The sequence below is a fragment of the Arvicola amphibius genome, chromosome 14, assembly GCF_903992535.2.
Source record: "Arvicola amphibius chromosome 14, mArvAmp1.2, whole genome shotgun sequence".
NCBI classification, from domain to species: domain Eukaryota; kingdom Metazoa; phylum Chordata; class Mammalia; order Rodentia; family Cricetidae; genus Arvicola; species Arvicola amphibius.
Window position 1 is genome coordinate 39244293 of NC_052060.1, and position 22956 is coordinate 39267248.

General features: G+C 44.3%; 1 protein-coding gene across 1 annotated transcript in view; it reads left to right on the plus strand.

The window, feature by feature from the left end:
* Papss1 (3'-phosphoadenosine 5'-phosphosulfate synthase 1) overlaps nt 1-22956 on the plus strand; it is a 67028-nt gene that overhangs the window by 11201 nt on the left and 32871 nt on the right. Inside the window, exons 3-7 of the mRNA XM_038311329.1 lie at nt 954-1189; nt 1763-1901; nt 4245-4363; nt 18528-18641; nt 20819-20930. Coding sequence (XP_038167257.1) covers nt 954-1189; nt 1763-1901; nt 4245-4363; nt 18528-18641; nt 20819-20930 — 720 coding nt within the window. The remainder of the gene's footprint in view (nt 1-953; nt 1190-1762; nt 1902-4244; nt 4364-18527; nt 18642-20818; nt 20931-22956) is intronic.

Below are 22956 nucleotides of genomic sequence, written 5' to 3' on the forward strand. Positions count from 1 at the left end.
GGCTGCACTCCAAGTAGATATAAATTAAATATAGTGCCATTTACTATATTTTTTGGCTTCCAGGGTCCCTCAGCCAGCCCAGACTCAAGAGGGTGGCATTAGGTACTCTGTGTTGAGGGGACAGTGGCAGGTCACACTGTAAGGATTTTGCAGGGACAAGCTGTTGTGTTGACCTCTTTGAGGGAAACAGCCTGCTAATGAATTAAAGCAGCTGGCCCTCTGCTGGTCCTCTCAGCATGGGATCTCTTTAGTTAGCTTTCTGGACTGCCATGGTTTTGTTCTAGATCACTGGCATGCTAGACTTCCGTGTTCATCTCTTACCTTATTGTTCTCTTGACTTTGTGGTCTTCAGGTTGGTGAAGTGTTAGGATATAAATGTTTCCTTTCTTTCTCCTGATCATTTAGTGAATATACGTGATGGAGAGGAGAGTGAATGGAAGCTAGGGTTTTCTTCTCAGGTTAATTATATTGTGAATTATCTCCAGGTGGTTCTGTCATGGTCCGTGAGCGGCATGATCCTGGAGTAAGGAGGTAGCTTTGTAGTTCCACATTGACTTTTCTCCTTTCCCTTTCTTCCCTTATTATATATAATTTGGCATTTGCCTATAAAAATGTGGCATGTATCTTTCAATAGTGTTAACAGTGACGAAATGGATATACCTACCCAACCATGAGACTAAAATTGATAATTTTTGAATCTTATTGGTGATTTCTGGGTTATTTAAGTTATCAAAGACACATGCGTAAGAGGAACACCCCCATATGACCCAAAACATAAAGAAACCCTAAATGTTTATAGATGTTTTGAGTAGATAAAGGGTTAATGTTAAAGAGATAATGGGCAGGGGTGATTATCAGACCCTGGTGCTCCGCGTAACAGATATAATTAATCTTGTCCTTAGACTTTTGGTTCTAACTTCTCAGGTGGAATTTGTTTGGACTGTTCCCTCTAGGGTTGTCTGGGGCAGGGAAGACGACCGTGAGCATGGCTCTGGAGGAGTACCTGGTTTGCCATGGCATTCCGTGCTACACTCTGGATGGTGACAACATTCGCCAAGGGCTCAATAAGAACCTTGGCTTCAGTCCTGAGGACAGAGAAGAGAATGTTAGGCGCATCGCGGAGGTCGCGAAGCTGTTTGCAGATGCCGGCTTAGTGTGCATCACCAGCTTTATATCCCCTTACACACAGGTGTGTACTTCCCCGCCGTCAGGTGCAGATGACGCAGTTGAAGTGCGGTATCAGACAAAGTGCATATTAAACATTAGCCTGTGTTTTGAGGCTGAATCCGACATTATTATTTCTCTGAAATCCAAATAAGTTAAAAAAAATTAATTGACGTGATCCAGTGTGTGTAAAACCTGCTATTAAAGCATCTTGAAGTGTAGCAAAATTGTTGAGGTGAAGCCATTGGCTGACTATTTAAGCTTAACACACACACACACACACACACACACACACACACACGGCACACACACGGGACACACACATACACACACATACACACACGGGACACACACACTCATATGCAAATACATACATATACATATATATATATACACACACATATATATATGTGTGTATATATATATATATATATATATATATATATATATATATATATATATATATAGCATATGTAGACAAACTTGGGTACAAAGTCCTTTTCATTTATCTTTGGTATCGGTTCATCCAACTTTTTATTGCTACTTTTTATTGACCCCTTCCTGTTTCTGTACATGTCTTTTTTCTTTTTTTCTGAAGGACCGCAACAATGCGAGGCAGATTCACGAGGGTGCAAGCTTACCTTTCTTTGAAGTTTTCGTTGATGCTCCTCTGCATGTCTGTGAACAGAGAGATGTCAAGGGGCTCTACAAGAAAGCACGAGCAGGAGAAATAAAAGGCAAGCAGCATTTTCTTCACGGTTTCTCTCTGTCTAGATAGTTCGTGCTTTTGTGTATGGGTCTGATGCCCTTCCCCACTTTTAAATTAAATTGTATGTGTGTGTCTGTATGTTTGTCTGTCTGTCTGTCATGTCACTGTAGTTGCCTGTGGAGGTCTGAGGCATTGGATCCTCTGGAACTGGAGTTGCAGGCAGTTGAGAGCCATCTGATATAGGTGCTAGGAACCAGACTCCAGTTCTTTACACGATCATTATATGCTCCTAATCACTGAGCCATCTCTCCAGCCCGCAGGACTGATACTCTTGTCTAAGAAATTGGGAGTGAGTAGTGACTTGGGGCTGGATAAGGAGGGCAAGTGGTTCTTATACTGTTCCTGCTCCCAGACTTAGGAGCAGTGCCTGGGGCTGTGCCCCCATGACCTTTGCTGACTGTGTTGGACACCTGCTCACAGGACAGAGCTGAGACTTTGAGAGGTGGCGCTGAAACCCCCTTCATATAATTAGGTGTCTAGAGTTAGGTTGCTAGCCATCACTACCTCTAGTCTTCGCTGGAGCCTGACCGTGTAGGATGTCCCATAACTATTGGGGAAAATGCCCGACGTAGAAACATTTTGGTAGAGGAGAACGTCCTGGTTTTAAGACTGTTGAGTTTGAATTAACATATCCGACCCCATGAAAAGATCCACACCTTGCCTAGGGTTTAGGACTGCTCACAGTTTCGTGTGCCACACCTTCGGCACTGAAAGGAAACTACAGAGCCTGCCTGCTGTTGTGTTTGTTACCAGTTGTGTTTATTCTGTTGGCATTTCTGGGAACAGGACATATTGCATTAGTGAGTCATCGAAGGTAGGTTGTACCATGAATATTCTTTAGGGATGATTCATGCAGGTAACTTATTTGCCTTCCCAACAAGGTACAATAGCTTGGGATCATTGCAGGAGCTCTGAATTCTAGATTTGGGCATTCAGTTTTTGACACAGCAAAGGGAAAAGGAAATTGGGAAGAATATTCGTTACCCATTTTTCCTCTGTATTTGGGCCTGGGAATAAGCCCCCGAGGCAAACTCTGCCCTGGAGACGTCTAGTCCTGTGGACAAAGATGGTGCGGGATCTTTCTGCCTTGGGGCCCCACTCATTGGTGAGGCCTCTCATACCTCTTGCCCCCTAAGCTAGCACCTTCCTGACTCAGACAGGCTGCTGCTTGGTGTGATTGGCAGTAGGCAGGACAGCAGATTAGTTATTTCACATTTTCATGTCTTTTTATTTTTGAGTGATTTTTTTTTTTACAAAAAGAAAACAAACTATCTTTTTTTTTTCATTTTACATACCAAACCCAGTTCCCACTCCCTCCTCTCCTTCCATTCCCTTCACCTACCCCTCCCCATCAACTTCTCAGAGAGGGTAAGGCACATTGCTTTGGGGAAGGTCCAAGGCCCTCCCTGCGATATGTAGGCTGAACAAGGTATCCATCCAAAGAGAATGGGTTCCAAAAAGCCAGTACAAACAGTAGGGATAAATCCTGGTGCCACTGCCAGTGACCCCACAGTCTGCCCCAGCCATACAACTGTCACCCACATTTAGAGGGACTAGTTTGGACCTATGCTGGTTTCCTCTCTGTCTGGCTGGAGTTGGTGAGCTCCCATTAGCTTAGGTGTCCCCATCATGGTCTTGACATCTTTGCTCATATTCACACTCTGAGTGATGTTTAAGATGACCTCAGTGTTGAAAATGCTGAGTAGTATTGCTATTTTTAATTACACTTATTTATCATCAAGCATGTGTGTGTAGGCCAGAAGACTGTAGGAGCTGACTCTCTCCTTCCACCACATGGCTCCGGGTTTTGAGCTCAGGTTGTTAGGCTTGGTGGTGAGCTTCTTTACTCATCGAGCCATCTTCCTGGCCCTGTAGTGTCTGACAGCAGTGATGCTGGGATAGGTCCCAGAGGGGAGGCTCGCGGTAGCGTCATTCCCGCTGAGCTGTGCTGTGGCTGTGAGGTCGGTGTAAAGGAATCAGTGTGTTCCATGAGGTGTCTTTAGACAGAAGTGCGCATGACACCCGAGGCTGCCAGGAACCTGGCCTTGCATTTCACCCAGGAGACATGATTCAGTGTTTACTTCATTAGTATTTGTGACAGCTTCATTGAAGAGAGGTACAGTAAATAATGAGAACCGACTGTATGTATGTGTTGGGAGAAATCAGGTTTAATTAAAAGTCTCCCGAGAACGAGCTCTTAGTACCATGGCGCCCTGACAGGGCAGCGTGAGCCTTAGCTTCAGCGTAGACTGGTGCAGATGGAATAACCCTTTATGCTTCTCCTCCCTCTGTTGTCTGCGGTCCTCTAAAGGCTTCACGGGGATCGATTCTGAGTACGAGAAACCAGAGGCCCCAGAGCTGGTGTTGAAAACGGACTCCTGTGACGTCAATGACTGTGTCCAGCAAGTCGTGGAGCTTCTCCAGGAACGGGTGAGAGGAAGCTGGAGAGAGAGAGAACTGCTGATAACATGGCCTCTAAAAGTTGACCTGATTGAGTAGCCTGTATTTCAGGTTCTTCATAAAAACTGGAAACTTCCTGTATGCTACTATTTTTAGCATTGTGGGGCATACACAATGCATGAAATACCCCAGTTCTTGTAAATGTCAGAAAGGTTGGGTTCTTAAATTTTCTCATTAATTTTACCACACCAATAATAGTGGAAATCACGTGAATATTCTGCTGTATGACTTCGTGTTAGACTCTTTAAGTTGAGGCACACAGAGTTGTTAAATTTCCTTAGATATTTGACTCCTGCTTCAACAGCTAGGTTTTAGAGGAGGGTCCTGTGGAGGGAGACTTTCTGGACTCAAGTACCTCTCTCTGGCTCCTGGCATATGGAAGCAGAAGAAGCGAGGGGACTGAATAACAGATACGTGGGTCCCTTGGATTTATTCTGGCTTTAGAAATAATTTCCCCCCCTCTAAACTACCCATTACGTCTTCACTCCACTGCCCGCTTTAGCGGAGAGGATTCGGCCTCTGTGTGGTGATAGAACTTGCGTGCTGGCTTGTTCATCAGCTTGTCATCACGTGTCCCTACCTGTGCCGGCCACTTCTCCTGTGTGCGACGCAGGTGTGGGTGTGTCAGCACCCCCATTCTTTTCTCACCGGGTGATAGTGTTTGGACTTCCTTTTTATGCACAGAATTCTGACCAGAATCCCCTTTCATCTCCAGTCTCTCACAGCTGTGTTTCCCCTGCCTAAATATATGTGTTTCAACTTCGAAGTTTTCTGTATTATAATATCTCTCCCAGGTAGTTAGCACAAGGCTCTCCTTCTGAATTTATGTTTCTTATTCAAGTCTTTTCTCTGAATAAATAGAAATAATAGGAAATAGTGATATGTTCTGACATTTTATGTGTATATGTTTTGTACACGTGTGTGTGCCGCTGATGCCCTGACCACTACCTTCAGGCCAACGGCATTATCTTAGGAGGGTTTTTACTTCATCGTCAGTCCCTAGGTTTCCTGTTAGCTAACGTCTATTCCTCTGCCTTTGCCGTCCCTCAGTCATTTCTCATCCCCGCCAACCATATATGAATTAAAACCCCATTACTGTAGTTAGTAACAACCGCAGGCACTGTCAGTGCAGAGGTTAATTGGGGATGGGTCCATCCTTGGGGGTTTGCAGTGTAGGTCAGAGAAGAAGAGCAAGGAGCTCGTGGCTCCTGGGAAATGCGCTAGAAGCTGTGGCTCAGTGGTGCGCCGTGTGTCTGGAGGGAGGCAGGCGCAGTGTTTGGAAGGTTCATCTTTGAGAGTCTTCACCTGCCTGGTTCTCTCTAGAAGGCATTTTGGCCAGGTGAATTTCTCTCTCGCAGTCCTGTAAGACGTTCTTCCCTCTACAGTCATTCCATTTGTCTGCGACAGGCTCTTGCTGTGTTGCCCTGGCTGGCCTAGAGCTCATCAACTTGCCTCTGGCTTCCCAGTGCTGAGATTACAGGTGGGTGTGTGCCACCCACCTAGCACTTCGCTGATGTGTGAAAATTCATGGCCATTGCGTTGCTTTAAAATGGATCTTCATTTAACTGACAACAGCAGCTTACCTATGTGTAGCGGTTGTGGCTTTAGTGTCCGGCGTGTGAGCATCAGTCTCGCCGTTCTCTCTTCTCCAGCGGGGGCTCCAGTTAGCCATATGTTAAACAGTGAGGTATTATTTCAAAGATGCCCCGCTTTTTTCAGTAAATAAGTAGCTTTGATTATTTGAATTAATTTATTTTTAAGTTTCTTGATTTTTTATTGTACTCAATATATTGGAAAGCTTATAAAGGATTTTTTTTTAAGTTTTGAGACAGGCTCTCTCTATATTTCTGGCTGTCCTGGTGCTCCCTATGTAGGTCGGGCTTGCCTCAAACTCTCAGACATCTGCCTCTTTCCTGAGTGCTGGGTTTAAAGGTATGCATAACCATGCCTTGCCCAAGCTTTTAAACTGTAATAATCATTAACTAACAGTTTTGGGGTTGGAGAGTTGGCTTGGTGGTTGAGAACATTGATTGTCCTTCTAGAGCTCCTTGGTTTAATTCCCAGCACCCACACAGAGGTCCACAGTTGCTTGTACCTTCAGAGCCAGGGGGGATGATGCCCTTTTCTGGCCCCCAAGTGTACCATGCGCATACATCATACACAGATATATATGCTGGGCAAAACACTCATACACATAAAAACAAACAAAACTATAACCAAAACCAATTTTGTCATCATTGGCTTTTTTCCTTGTCATGTTCATCTCTGCTGAAGGTCTCCAGGGACTCATGCATGCTGACCACATCCCACCCGATCCTGTGAATCAGTGGATTTACTGTTAGCGTCACCATTTAAAGTCCTGATTGATGGTTGAACTCCAGTGATTTCTGGATCTAGCTTTGATGGCATCGACACTTGACTGTGGGTGGTTTCCTCCCACTTTTGGTTATCTCATAACTTTATTAAGTGCTGGATATTGGATCTGAGCACACAACAAAGATTGAGATAGTGGTTTTTCCCTAATTATTTATTTGTTTATTTTGTGTGTATATGTATGGGAGGTGTGTGCCATGGAACACTTGTGGAGGTCAGAGGACAGCTTACTGTATTTGGTTCTCTCCTCCTCCTATGTGGGTTCTGAGGATTGAACTCAGGTTGTCAGCATTGACAGCAAGCACCTTAATCTGCTGAGCCATCTCCCTGGCCTGAGATAATGTTTTTTCATTTGTATTTCAGGCTGGCATTAATACAAAACTGGGATGACCTTGAACTTAATTAATACATAACTGGGGATAATACATAACTAACTTAATTAATACATAATTAATGCATAACCTTGAACTTCTTGATGTTCCTCTGCCTCTCGAGCCCTAAGTGTACAGTTGTGCACCACCACCAAGTCTGGGTTATGTGGTCCTGGGATTGAACCCTGGGCTTTGCTCATGATAGTCAATCATTGTATCCGAGCTGCATCACCAAACTGTCTCCTGCCCCCACCTCCTTGTCCAGTCTTTGGTCCAGGGTACCTATGAGTGTGGCTCAAAAATAAAATTACCTTTAGTAAAACATTCTGAGGTTTTTTTTTGGGGGGGGGATTCATATTATTATTGTTAATATTTTGTCTCATCATTTGGTTGTGTGGTCCTTAAAGGTGGACTGTGTAGGTAGCATGGGAATGTTAAAAGGCTGGACATCCTTATGTTGTAGACGTATCTTGATGTATCTGTCATGCTGTTGGCGTAGTGTTGAATTTGGTCGGTAATCACCTGTATTGTACCACAGGCTCCAGTTTCTCCAGGGTCAGCGATTCTTCAGACTCAGTATAAGGCGTGGTTACATTTGTCTACATCGAACTTCCTTTGTTTTACTTGAATTGTGTCAGATGAAAGTTAAAGAGTTGTATGTAGTCTAATTTCATGATTTTTATCTGTATAATCAGCAGTCCTTCAGCGTTTTGCAGACTCCTAGGAAACTGCAGAGGTACTGTTATATGCACTGCAGATGATGCTAAAGTCAGCCACGTAGGGGCTGTTCAGCTGGGTGTGTGCTGACTACTGCTGGCATCACCCTCTTTTCTCCTTTCTTTGATTTTCTCATCATTTCTTCGAGGCACTATTTAGAAAAAGCATTCTTTGGATTTTATGCTTTGCCTGTGTAAATCTGCCCATGACTCTGTCGTCTCTGATCCCCCCCTTTAACGCTTTGTGCTTGTTGTTGATTTGTGTTGTTCCTTACATGTTTATTCTGTGATGATCCCACAGTTCTTCTCTAAGCCTAGGACTGGCAGAGTCCCACACCCCCTTCAGCCAAATCCCGCCTGTTCTGTTGTCCACTTATGTCCTTTCTACCCAGCATCCCACACAAGAGTGTGCATTCTGTACAGGGCTGCTTGGGTCTGCATAGTCACTCTGTAGGATGAGCACAGACTTGCAGGACCTGCAAAGCATGCGCTGGACGTGTTTCCCCACTGTCAGAGGACAGGTCAGTGCCCCTTGGTGATTTTCTGACCACGCCTGCGTTCTCTGCCTTTTATTTCATGATGTGTCATTCACAGAATCATCTCTCTGAAGTCTGATCTAAGTATTTCCTTTTTTATTACTGATTGTCCCCTTTTTTCTCACAGAATTAAGGTGATTTGTGTTGAGAATTCTTACATATTTGGTTCTGAGATGCATAGCTTTGTATGTATTGTTATGTATTCTAGTATAGTGTATATTCCCTCATTCCCCCATTCCTCCTTCGGCCTTCCCTTTCCGTTTATCTTAATCTCTGTAGTCTTAGTTAATGCCTTCCTCCTAATTTATTCCATCTTAATTAGAGATTGAACTAATTGCCCTTTTTATCTTATGCTTGCCAGACAATGTGATAATTGGACACTTTCATCACCCAGTGTCTCGAAAAGAGGCCTAGGGATATAGCATTCCCCTTCCCTAGCTGTTCTCTGAGTTAGATGAAGGGCACACGTGTAGTGCTCAGTGCTGTTCACGGTGATTCTTTCCGACCTTTAGAAACTGGGGCAGTGGCTCGTGTTTCCCTCCCAGTTTATCTTCCAATACCCTCTTCTTTGTCTGTTTTTAAATTAAAGATTTATTTATTTTTCTTTTATGTGTATAGTGTGAGCACTGCACATATGTCTGGACTGTATTTGTGCAATGCTCTTGGAAGCTCAAATCCCCTGGAATTAGAGTTGCAGACAGTTGTTAGCTACCACGTGAGTGCTGGGATTCAAACCCAGGTCTTGAAAGAACAGTCAGTGCTCTTAGCCATTGAATCTTTGTGCTCCCACCCCATTTCTCTGGCATTCCTAAGAGGTCTTTGCTCTCGGTTCTGCCTGTGTGTCTCATTTCACACATGAAAAGCCTTGGAAGTAATTCAGAGCAATTAGATTTGCTTATGGCGGTGTAGGGTTCCGCTTTTGGGTATTTCACAGCGATTTTTATGTATCCTTGGTTTTATTTTTAGAAGTCTTCTTGTTACACTCAAGTCTACGTCTAGAAAGTGATTCTGACTGTATGGGCTCAACGTAGACCTTTTCTTAGGAAGGTTGTTTTTCATCACAAAGCAGGGTGTCCGTGGAGAAGAAACCCAATGCCCCATTACTGTAATGTGTTTTCTTGGCATCATGCTTATTTGGGGAAAGGGATTTCAGCGACTGCTTTCCTAAGCCAGTGACGTCACTGACAGCATGTTGTGTGGTGCGTGGTGAAGCGTGTTAATTGGAGACCACTCAGTGCCATCTGTGGTAGACACCACAGTAAACACTGGGGCATGGCAGCCGACCAGATAGTACGGTTGCTTTACTGACCTGCGTGTTCGGTCCTTGCCATGCGTACATTAGTTTATCCTGATTCTTTTGTAGCATGATGTGGAATTCAGAATTATAGTTGGACGAAGACACACAGACAACACTCCATCTGTTTTAACATGGATTCTTATTGATTGTCCCCCAGTAAACCTGACTCTCCGACAAGCCTTATCGCACATGGAGAAACTGGTGAACAGATGCCAGGTCACAGTGGTTAGTTGGTGGGATGCACGCTGCTTTCCCGTGGAATGGTGCTTGGTATAATGCGCACTCAGCCCAGCCAGGGGCAGGAAGCGCAGTTCACCTTCTTTACGATTGCAACGATGTGTGTGAGATTGCCCACAGGTGGGCAGAGGAGAGTGCGTGGTGGAGTCTGAAGTAGATTGGAGGGGGAGGGGATGAATGAGTGCAGCGCTGATTTAAAGCCGAGGGGGACAACCCAGTCGGTTTCCAGTGTATGCCTGGAGTGGCGGTGTGAAGACTGGTTCCGACTCACACGCCGTGTGTCCGAGTATAACTGTGCCAGAAGAGACTCGCGGGAACAAAGGTGAGCGCCGTGAATAACGCGTCAGGCCTCTTGTTTCTGTGTTAGACTGTGTGGTAGGTATGTCTGTGGTCTTGGTGAATTCATATGTTTTAAAGCCCCGGGGAGCATTTATAGCTGTCACCGTTTTACTGATGAGAAGCAGGGTTGGGTTTGTGACGGAGCTCAGCAGAGTCCAGTCAGGTGGGGTTGACACTGTCACAGGGTGGACTCTGCAGCCCACACTTGGGTTTTTCTAATGTGCCATCATTTCTAGATTATAATTACTCCTCTTTTTAGTGTGTTACTGAAATATGAATCTTTTATCTGATTCCCTTTCGTGTTCCTTGCTAGTTGATTCCTGAGTGTAGATGAAATTAAGAAATGGCAAGAAAGGCACTTCGTTGGTCTTAGAAAGACTGAATATTTTTTTAAAATACTTTAAAAATACTCTAAAGAAAGCCAAGGACAAAGCCTGGCTTGGAAAAGATGTTCATTATGCAGAGAAAGAAGCTTCCCAGGTTTGAGTCTAGAGAGGATGAAATTTTCTACATGGTGAGAAATAAGGTCTTTGTAGGCTATTTTTGTTCAATGGTGTGTGTGTTCAAGCACACTCATGCACTCACGTGCATGCCTGCATGCCCACAGAGGTTGGCAGAAGGCATTGTGTCCCCTGGAGCTAGAATTACAGGTGGTTGTGAGCCACCCAGCATGGGTGTTAGCAACTGAATTTGGGTCCTTTGAAAGAGCTGCAAGTGTTCTTAGCCACTGAGAAATGTCCCTGTGAGTTTTATCTATTATTATTATTACTATTATTACTGCTGTTTTAGATAAGAGCTCCCTGGCTACCTGGCACTTGCTGTGTAGATCAGGCTGGCCTCCAACTGATAGAGCTCCGCCTGCCTCTGTCTCTGGAGTGCTGGGATTGAAGGTGTGCGCTACCACACCTTACAGCAAGACAGGGCTTTTTAAAGGTTAAGTGAGGAGATTTTATAAGTCGGCTTGAAACAGTTGTCCTTGGCTGCAAGGATCATTCCCACGTGTGGTATGCAGTCCAAGGTGGACAGGTATTGCACAAGTATTTTGTCTGTGTTCCAGCAACTTCCTGTGGCAGCTTTTTTTATCTCGTGTGCGTGAGGTTCCCTCCTTGCTTGGGATCCTAATAAATCACAATGCTGCTTTATAATGACAACTTTATTTCTGAAATAAACTAAGGGACATTTTACCTCTCCTTCGGGTTCAGTTCTAAGGACTTTTGTTTGATTGATTTTCCTTACAGTGGCCAATTTTCTTACCTCTGATATCATTGGAGCATCCCAGCAGCTCAGCTCAATTCTTATCCTTTCTGGCGTTAGTTTGGCTTACAGGATAAGGACCCAAACTCAGAAGATTGCCTGTTCAGACATGAGTCCTGAATGCGGTGGTCTAGGTCACCTGCCATTCTGCCCAACTGTTTATATAACTCAGGGCTCCTCTCCTTAAGCTTTATAATTGGTCAGAATAACTCAGCATAGCTCTTTATTGATCGTTGATGGTTTATTATCAGTTTAGGGACAGTTTGATGGAAGAGATGTCTAGGGTAGCATGGGGTGTAGGGAACCAAGTTTTCATGGCTTCTTTAGGCTGCCCCTCTCTTAGCACCTCCACATGTATAGCAATCAGGAGCCTTTGAACTCTTGTTTAGGGGTTCTTATGGAGGCTTGAGTTGAAGTTGAAAGTTACCAACCTGCAACGAGGTAATCCAGAATTCTGGTGACAAAATTCCATCTTGAAGCTGTTCAGGACACACACTAAAAGTCTCTCTGTATGAAAGACATTGTAACTTAGAAGATTCAAAGCTTGTAGATCTGTTAGGAACTGGGGACAAGGACCAAATAAATATATAGTCTATTTCCCACTGTGTGTCTTTGTGATAGAGAGAAGCTGGTGGTCTGAAGGAGCTGGAGAAGGTTGTGCCCGTGGGAATAATGGCAGATGGGGCATTCTCTTATCAGCCGTGATTTGGGGAGACTCTTCTGAGATGAATTCTACCTGGTATTCTTAACTCATTGCCAACGAGGAAGATAAATGCTCATTTTTCATGTTCAAGGAAAGTGGATGCTGCCTCTATGAGGCCTTTGGTTACATGGGTACTAAAGATTCTGATTTCTCTTTCAGTCTGGCTGTGTGATATAGTCATTCAGATAAAGAATACATGCCACAGCATTTAGTCAAAGGGCCTTTGCTTTCTTAACCTGCTTCGTTTCGTGTGCATTTACTCAAGAATTACAGAAGACAAGCAAGCGTGAGACTTCGCCTTTTCTTTTCACTAACCCTTGAGTGGTCACTAGATGGCCTGCTCGTACCCTTGAGTGGTCACTAGATGGCCTGCTCGTATTGCGTTTTAACTTGCTCTGTTAGCGCACAAGGGAGTAGGCTTCTTGCCGCTGGTTTTAATCTAAAGTGATATTTTAAATGCTGTCTTTAAATCTACCAGGAACTCTGGATTTACTAGTGCTATAAATTATTTAAAGGTTTGTCTTCTTACAAAATGGTGGTTTAGTGCTCTAAATGGATTTTATACTGCACATAAAAACCAGACTTTGTAGCTCAGTTTTAAAGTGCTGCCAGAATGTCGTTTGCTCGTGCTTTAGATGCATGGAGTTGAGATAATAGAAGCAAAATAGTTGCATGAAAATGTGAGCGAGCCCAGCATTCAGTCTGTTGAGCAGATCTGGCTCCAGGAGAAGTGTAGCAAATACGTTGAGGAAAAAATGTGAAGTGTGGACTCACTGTTTATTAAAAGGCTCGGCTGCTACAGGAGGATCCAGATGAGAGGACAAGAATCGCTAGTTTTAGATGGTGATTATTTGTCCTGCTCACAGTGGCCCAGACAAGGATGTAGATGCTGCATACATCGATCATGTATAGTGTTGAATCAATTAAAACAAAGTTTTGTATCCATCTTGCATTTTAAATCAAATGAGTATTTGCATTCATAACATCTAGTATTTCTGTCCTCGGAGGTCTGGAACTCGGCCCTCATGCAGGGTGATGTGTAATATGTAAACTGTTCACTGGCCTCTGCCCAGGACACACGAGCAGCCCAGGACCCTATTAGTCTCACCTGGAGCACTGGAGCCTCTCAGAAGGGGTGAGGTGTCCAGTCATAGGAAGACTTTCTCTGGCCAGCCTTGTGCGCTGTCTTTTGTTTCAGTTGCTGAAATAAAGGGGATTATATGAATGATAACAATGGCACAGTTCTTCTGTTTGCTAGGTGAGGCTGTGGGAGTCCTTCGGAGTCCCAAAATAAGCAATCATTTCATGTGACAGGGACTCCACCTTCTGCTCTCTCGGCATCCACACGTACTTTGAGGTGGTATTGGTCCTTTCAGGTGTTTAGTGGTGTTTTTGGAGACTGAGGTTTGTCACTAGAATGTGCTAGGAACTGGCTATGTCTACATTCAACATAAGAAAATATGTATGGGTGTTTCGTCTGCTTGTATGTCTGGGCAGCATGTGTGTGCCCGGTGCCAGAAGAAGGCATTGGATCCTCTGAAACTGGAGTTACAGATGGCTGTGAGCTGCCATGTGGGTGCTTGGAATTGAATCCAGATCTTCTGGAAGAGCAGCCAGTACTCTTAAGTATTGAGCCATTTCTCCAGCCCTGTGTCTGCATTTTTAAGGTTCTCTTTGTGTTTCTGATAATCAGTTGCCTCATCTCTACCCAAAGTCTACACAGGCTCTCTTCCACTGAGCAGATGTTCCTTCTTCCCCTTGACTCATGCCATTGTGTTTGTGCTAATTCCAGAAATACTAACTTTATCTTTCCAGAAGAAAACAATGGCAGACTCTTGACCTTTTATTTAGCATTGGTTATCCACCAGAAGAATCACACACCCATATTGTAAGGCTAAAATGAATTTTATGAATATTGTTAGATATGAATCTGCAAAGGGAGGGATTTTGTTGAATGTTTGTGATGAAAAGTTATTTTGACTTAAAAATAAAACATGACACTTTTCTTCTTGATCTTGAAAAAAATGATTATAGCTCCCTGTTGATATTTGAAAGCAGCACATGATTAAACTTGCATGTTTGCTGAAACAATGTGTGTGACAAAGTCTTCTGACTTAGTTTCTGTGGGGAAACACTGAAGGATACCTTTAAAGTTGAACTTCCAGCTCTAGCACCTATCAATTCAATTTTATGGCCTTGGGAAAATTTGATTTCTGGCCTCACTGCTTTCCTGCGTGAAACAGAACTGATAATAGAACCCACCTTAGATTTTTCTGAGAACTCCGAGTTAACAGACTGACAGCAGGAACTTAGGTGTGGTTCCTCGTGTACGATTCTAGTGAGTATTATTGTCATCATCATTTATTACCCATGTGCTAAGTGCAGTGGAAAACAGTATAGCAGGGCTTGTTCATCTCTTGGGCCTTAGGTTCCTCCTTTGTGGAGGGGCAGATAGCATAATTTCTTCTGCCTTGACAGGTAGGTGTTAGGCCATGAAGCCTTTACAACAGTGTGTTGAGGTCATATCTCTGTAAGTATTAGCCCTACAGTTCAGACACCATGATGTCTTATTCTTACAACATCGCTGGGGAATGGGTGTCTGGATGTTTTTTAAGTGGTTGAGGAAAAGGAGAAACCAGGTGGTGAGGTGAGGAAGCTTGTCAGGGCTGTGTATTTAGAACTGAAGAAACAGATCACCTAGTGTTAGGCAAAGAATGTTCGTGTCTTCCTCTGTTTCGTCGCAACAGTAAGAACATCAGAAATAACTGACGTACGGACTCCTGCCACCTTCTGTCTCTTCTTGGTTTGAAAATGTGTTCCTTAAATTTTGTGACTAGTTTACTGACTTCCTGTCCATTCTGTGAGCCTCCCTGTACTCTCTCTTCAGGAAGCCTAACGAGTACCTGGTCTTGTCTATAATTGGTTACTCTTAGCATCTTTCCTGTGTAGGATTTCAGTTCTTTATTTCGTAGCTGGCAAGAGTATGTATGCCTGAGTGTGCCTTTGGTGTCTCGTGTGTCCAACTGAGCGTGTGGGGTGTGTGCAGCTGTTTTGTGCATGCCCACTGTCCCCCGGGAAAGTGATCCTGGACTTTCCCTTTCCAGTTGAAGCTTGGCAGAGACTGCTGACAGGCCTTTTGCTCTGTACCGCATCCACGGCTGAGAACACTTAAGCGGGACACCAGGCAAATGACAGTGACACACACACAGAAGGATACAGGTCACCTGCCTACCAAGTGCCCTTCTCACATTTAAAGTAAATGCAGAGAGCTACGCCTAAGCTGTCTATCTGACTAGATTTTTCTTTTCCTTCTATGTGTGATTTTCCTCTTCTGACAACCGCATTCTTAAAGCCCGGCATTCCATATAAACTGAGAGCTGACCTGTCGTACCCCTCCCTCCGTAAAGCTGACACAAACCTTCTTTGGTGTGGGTTCATGTGTGTATGTGAGGATTGCATGTGACATCCACCAAGTCAGACTGGAGCAGCTGGAGCAGCTGGGCCGCCTTGGTTCCCTTTTTTCTTTAATGACTTCAGATAGTCTTCTCAGTAAATACAGCATAACTGTCTGCCATGAAATATGGAATGTCTGGGAGGTTCATGGACAGTTGTGCTGGGCAGTTTGTGCCTTATGTGCTTGCTTCCTGTTTCCTCCTTGGTTAGCGGGGCACTTGAGGGGCAGAGGTCTCTCAGAAATGTTTCTCTGCTTCAGGAGTGAGGTTGTGGGGCCAGACTGGCTGTGGTCCCTCACTGTAGGTTTTGATTTTATTTTTTCTTTTTCAGTATGTGTAGTCTTACTCTTGGGTTAATTCTGAGAAGTTGGAGGCCTTGAATATACCATAGGAGAAATCCGGTTTTGCTACCTGCTTTTTTCCCCATTGTGGGAGCAGAGCATCAGAGAAGATGGCTCTGTGGGCCACTGGTTCTGGATTCTCAGATCCCCATAAGGGTTGTGTAAACAGCTACCCCTGGTCTTCATGGACCTCTTTTGGCATAGACATGTAACTTAGCCTTACTAATATTTTCCTCTTTTGCTATAGAACCAGATACAGCTGCCACTTTCAGCTCTTCCCTTAGACGAGGCATGTTGTACAAACATCTGTAGGTTGTGCTACTCAAACTAAGATGGTTGGGGAGCCACTGGGTCACAGATACCTGCAACACTGCTGTTGTATGTTTAGTCCACCGTTAGCCGAGCGGACTAAGTTACCTGCTACGTGGCAGGTACTAACTGTGAGTAGGGTACGTCCTTAAAGTTTTGATTTTTGGGCTCAGTCAGAAAAGAGCTTGCTGCGCAAGCATGAAGACCTGTGCTTACACCTTCAGTATCCACATAAAACGCTGGGCACAGCAGCACAGGCCTGTAATGGAGGCCTCGGGAGGCAGAAACAGGAGGGTGCTGGGTGTTATCATATAGGCAGTCTGGCAAAATAGCGAGCTCCCTGTTCAGTGAGAGAGCCTGTCTCAGAAAATAAGGTGGGGACTGGTGGAGGAAGGCACCCAGTGTGGACCTCAGGGTGCTCATGGGTGAGCGTGTGTGTGCGCGCATACACACACACACACACACACACACACACACACACACACACACGCACACGCACATGGAGAATGACTGAGAAAAATGTCTGATGTTGGCCTCTGGCTTCCGGGTGTACTCTCACACACGTGTATACATGCATGAACATGTACACACATGCATATTCCCAGAAAGAGAATTTGATTCTTCTATTAATATTTTATTTTGAAATACTTTGATCATTGTTGCTTCATGCTTTTAAAAAATACATCTTTTAGTAGAAGTTTTAGCTTCCTGCTAACACTGATTCTGTGTAGTGGGCATCATGCCTTTGAGCCTGGGCCTCTTTCAGGTGATTGCTTGCAAGCCACCTCTGGCTCTTCTCCTGGCTTGATGTGCCTAGGTTTACACAGTATTTGTGTCTTTGTGTTCTCACCAGCTGTGGGTGGAAGTTCTTGGTCTGCCATCTGTGCTGTGGATTTTGATCATTTGGCAGGGACAGTGTGATGCTGGTGTTTTCATAGACTTCTATATGATCTGTGTATCTTTGGTGAGGTGTTGGTTCAGGACTTTCTGGCTGTTGGTGAAGTTTCTGGTTCTGAGTGTTTTTTAGGTTTGTTTTCTTACCTCTGTGAAGGATATCAGTGGTATTGTGGTGACTGCATTCCAACCTATGAAAATGGGATTTTTTTTCCTGTGTGTTTTAAGATTCTTTGTGTATTTTGGCAACACTTTCCCCTAGGCTTTGGCTGTATCTTTTTTATTCTCTTGAGAATTGTTTTATTTCGAATAACAAAGTGTTGCCTGTACACATGTATGAAAAACCCACAATTGGTTCCATATTGTGTGCTGGGAGAAATGACCTGGCAGATGATATTAAAAAGAGTTAATGTGCTTGAACCCATTTAGAATTCATTACGGCACGGTAGTGTCTTGGGAACCAGTCTTGTGAATGTCTCCTAGTGGCAGTATAAGTGGTTGTGTTCTCTCTCTCTCTCTCTCTCTCTCTGTCTCTGTCTCTGTCTCTCTCTCTCTCTCTCTCTCTCTCTCTCTCTCTCTCTCTCTCTCTCTCTCTCACACACACACACACACACACACTGCCTGCATGCACCACCTTTCTCCACTCTGTGCTCACGTGTGCAGTATTGTGAGACGAACAGGAAGAGATCCTGTCTTAGTGTCGTAGGTGAGCACTTAGAATTTTGACTGCAGTTCTATTTCATGTGGGATCAAAAAGCACTACTTTTCGCCTGATATCCCTGGAAGGCTTGCCTGTATCTGAAGAGAAACAGTGGATGGGGTGGGTGTGGGTGGGGTGGGGGAGGAACTGGGAAGAGGGGAGGGAGAGGAAACCTTGGGGTGTTAGAACAAAAACATTTTTAAAAAGTAGTTTTTAGTGGTTGTGGAAAGGAAGCTGACACTTCTGAAATGTGAATTTTATGAGGAAAATGGTGGCTTCAGGGACACTAAGGAAAAGGTCCATAGGGAAAAGTGGTGGGGTGGTGTCTTACATGGGTTGCTTGTGTTTAAAATTTTCATCGCAGTGTATCTGAAACATAGAAGATTCTAGGAATGTTTTCTTTTCTATTAGGTAATGGGGCATAATGCTGATTTCTTGAGTGTGAGTTGTTATTTGGGAATAGACCGACTAACATTAGGGAAATTGAGGAGGGGACATGGTGCTAAAGCCCCCTTTTCTGCTAGCAATGCTGGTTTCTCTTCCCTGAAATGCCGTTTGGGGATGCCTGCAGAGCTGGATCTACTGTCTAACTGCCCTCTTGTCGCTGTGCAGGATATCGTCCCTGTGGACGCCTCCTATGAGGTGAAAGAACTCTATGTGCCAGAGAACAAACTGCATTTGGCAAAAACGGATGCAGAAGCATTACCAGCACTGAAAATCAATAAAGTAAGTTCTCCATTGCTTCTCAGACCAAGTGGTTCAGCCGGCCGAGGAGCGGTTAGCTTGATGAATGTGGGGTTTAGCGGTTGTGTTTGAAGTTGGGGTGGCAGTAGCAGGTCAGGGTGCTGTGGTATATATCACAGTTCCCAGGGATAGAGAATGTGTTTAATGGGGAACAGTATTCCCACAGTACCGTGACTTTGATTTGCTTTTAGTCACATTTGTTTATTTTGAAATATCAAAGGACAAAGATTATGTGAGATTTGGGGGCGTAAGAGAGAAAGGAATGTTTCTAAAACATTAAGAAATGCTAACCCATAATAATTAAAGTGAACTTTTACTGCTTTAACCATGTTTCCCAATTTCCTGTCCAACACTTGACTCTCCCTTATATTAAGAAAAATGGACACATTAGGAATAGTTCTGTTGTATATCTGTGTCTGATGCTACCATTAGGTGCCTTTCTCAATTAGCAGTTCCTGACTTAGACTGAGCAGGATGAGAGTGGAAACTGACCTAGTCTCAAATCTTAGGAAACTGGAGCTGTATAATTTATACATATTGTAAAAACAGAAAAAAAAAAAACAAGCAAAAGCCCACAAAGGGTAAGAAATAAGAGTATGGAGTAGCAATTGGCTTTCCCTTCAACTCTTCATTTACACCAAGAAGAATCTAGAACACGTGAGGCAGCGTCACCTCTCGGTTGGTACTGAGGGTGGAGAACTGAGCTTGGCCTGGACAAAAGCTCCTCTACAGTTGTTCACTTCTTTGGTCAGAGTTGCTTTAAATGGGCTGCGTGTGACCCGTGTGAGGTGGACGAGTGTCGGAGGGATGGTGTAAAGCGGGGCTGTGGCAGTGGCCATGGAGAAGGACCGTAGTTTGCACAGAGAGAGAGAGATCTACCTGGAGGTGTACGGCACTGCAGAACCCTGAAGGAGAGCGTCCTTCAGTCCGGGAGCGTGTGGATTCAGTGTCTGGCACCCACCCACAAGGCACACTGCTGGTCGCCCATTCCCAGCTTCCTCAAAAATTCCTTTAGTCATATGGAAGGCCAAGGCTTCAAGTAAGGAAGTTCTCAGGAATACAGGCATTTAGTGCCTAACAGATGCCATCTAGACTGAGATAAGCAACAGTCACTATCATGGGTTTAGGAAAGGCTTATGAATCGAGGCTGTGTAATTCCCCATGTTGTTTGCTGTTTCCTTGCACACCATGGCCCTTGGGCATAGTCTTTTCTCATTGGGGATCCATTGCCGTATGAAGTATGCAGTTCACCTGTTTTTTACTGTTCTGTTGGGATGTAACCACAAGTCTGGAAGTTTAAGCAATAGTGGTCTTTGTAAGATGCAGTTACTGTCTGGGGAAGAGACTTATTGGTAAATATTTTATGTAAAGTATCTTTTGGTTTAGGGTAGTGACTGTCAGTCGGGTGGTGGCGGTACGTACCTTTAATACTAGCACTCAGGAGGCAGAGACAGGTGGATCTCCTTGAGTTTGAGAACAGCCTGGTCTACAAAGTGATTTACCAGGACAGGCAGGGCTACAAAGCAAAACCCTGCTTCGATAAACAAACAAAACAAAACAAACAAACAAACCAAACAAGGAGGAAAGGGGGATAGTGACCATCAGCATGCAGCTTCCAGATCTTCACTGACAGCAGTTCTAGGAACTCGACAGAGTTAGAAGATTTCCACTGCCTTGGAAATTGAATGTGAAGCAATATGTATTTGTTTGCTTGCTTTGTGACAGGCTCTCTCCATACAGCCTGGCTTCACTTGAAGCTTGCTATCTATCCCAGGCTGCACTTAAACGCAGAGATCTGCTCATCTGTCTCTGCCTCCCAAGTGTTAGGATTAAGTTCGCCCCACCAGGCCCATCTGGCAGTCAGCATTGTAAACTCCTCCCAGAGGTTGTCAGAAACACAGTAGCGTTTGAGAACCACTGGCTTGGGGGAGGCTGTCCCCGATGGAAGTAAGTGGAGGGTAGGGCGTCACAGATGGGATAGAGGAACACTTTGTTCTCCAGGGGTTCCTGTTCTTTCTTCAGTTTGTAGGATCCACAGCCTCTGCTGACATGTGTGTTGCCATTGCTTTTGAAATCAAATGCATAACACGTTTTGCTGCCTGTACAATGAAATAAGTACATGAAATAAGTGTTTTTTTATTTACGATCTAATTTCCTAGGTGGATATGCAGTGGGTGCAGGTTTTGGCGGAAGGTTGGGCGACTCCTTTGAATGGCTTCATGAGAGAGAGGGAATACTTGCAGTGCCTTCATTTCGATTGCCTTCTGGATGGTAAGACGGTCTACATCTGAAATCCAACTGGGTGTGGAGGAGGCCCGGCATGACTGCAGGGTTTTGCCACTTTCCACAAAGGCAGTCGTGGCCTCTCAGTAGTCAGGAAAACTAAGCTCTACTGGGACACTTTAAGTGAACTATGGGATCTTATTTCCACTCTTCCTTTTCCTTCCTGTAATTGTTATACGTTATGGAGGAAGAAGGAAAACCTGTGATCAGGCCAGAAAGTGAGTCATAAAAGCCAATTGTTCCTTGTGCCATGCCAGCCTGTCCACTATGGAGTGCTTCCTCCCCCCCCCCCCACCTTCCCAGGGGCTTGTACACCCCGAACTGTCCCTCTGTGAAGCCTGCAAGCTCAGGGTCTGTTTGTTTGTTTGTGTGTTTGTTTTCTGTAAAGATTAAATACTGTATTTTTATTTTCCTCTTTCGAGTCAGTGGTAGTCTTTACTTGCCTACTCAGGAATGACTCAACTTGGAGTTTAGTGCACATTGACTTATTAGTTTTCTATCTTAACCTGTTCCTGGTCATTTTAGAAGGGCATCCAGATTTGTTGATGGCTGACAGCTTTGTCCATGATTCTCTACACAGTAGGATTTCTTCTGTATAGAAATCCCAGTAGGAATTTAAGAGCCTATTCTAAACCCTGTCTCGAAAAATTAGAAAAAGAAAAAAGAAAAAAAAAAGCCTATTCTAATTTTCTAGCCTGTATATGTTATAGTGACTTACACACACACACACACACACACACACACACACACACACACACACACACCTACCTCTGGGTGTGATGGTGTATACCTTTAATACTGAGAAAGGTAGATCTCAATGAGTTTGAGGCTAACCTTGTCTATATAGCCAGTTCCAGGATATTCAGGGCTAGAGAGAGAGAGAGAGTCTGTCTCCAAAACCAAAGAAAGCAATGCAAAGCAAAACACGTAGAGCGTCACAGGCTGCGAACTGAGACTGTGCTTTGGGCTCACTGGTCTCACAGTTTGGAGTAATTGGAACCACTGATTACTGTTTTTGTTTCTTGGCCAGGTACACCTGACATTGGTTTGATTCTGACTATATTAAAAATGTAATTTAAAGGGGGAGGGCTGGGCAAATGTCTGAGTGGGTAAGAGCATTTGCTTTGAAAGAAGAGGGACCTCAATCCGGATTCCCAGGTCCTATGTAAAAGCTAGACAGTAACTGTGACCTCAGTGTTGACAGGTGACTCCTGGGAGTTTGGTGGCCAAGCAGCCTTCCTGAGCTGTCAGTTTAGTGAGAGACCTATCTCAAGGGAGCAAGGTGTAGGGTGATAGAGAAAGACACATCACCCTCCCCTGGCCTATGTATACACCTTCACACACACATACACACACACACACACACACACACACACACACACACACACAAACACACCAAATAAATGAAAAGAAAAAAATTGTATTATCTTTGTCATGTAAGTATGCTCAAGGATACATGACCAATTTGCCACTTGAAATGTAGTTATATTCCCCTTTCAAGAAAGATTTAACTTTTTCTTGGAAATAAGATAGAGTTCTTGGTCTCATTCATATAGTGGGATGTACAGTGTTTTTCAATAGTCATAGCCATCTGATGCGTCTTTTGTAAACAAGTTCCTTTACTTCTACAGTTCTGTATAAAATTTCTTCCCAAGGACAGTTGGGTGACTTGAGAGAATTAGTATGTGGTCTGTGTTGGTTCTTTCACTTTTCTTTTATTCTTCTCTCCTCTCCCCTCCCCTCCTTCCTCTCTATCCCCTCCCTTCCTCCTTCTTTCCCATCCCATCCTACCCTCTCCCCTTCCTCTTCCTCTTCCTTCTTTTCCTCCCTCCTCTCCCACCTCTTCTTCCCTCTTTCCCTATCCCATCTCTTTGCTTCCCTTCCTCGTTCCTCCCCTGTAGTTGAATATTTTTCTCTGCCCCCCCCCTCACCCGGTGCCCCTGGACCAATTTCTTTCCTGCTCGTGGGTCCCCGCAGCTGCTTATAAGATAACACTCAGAGGTTTAATATCAAC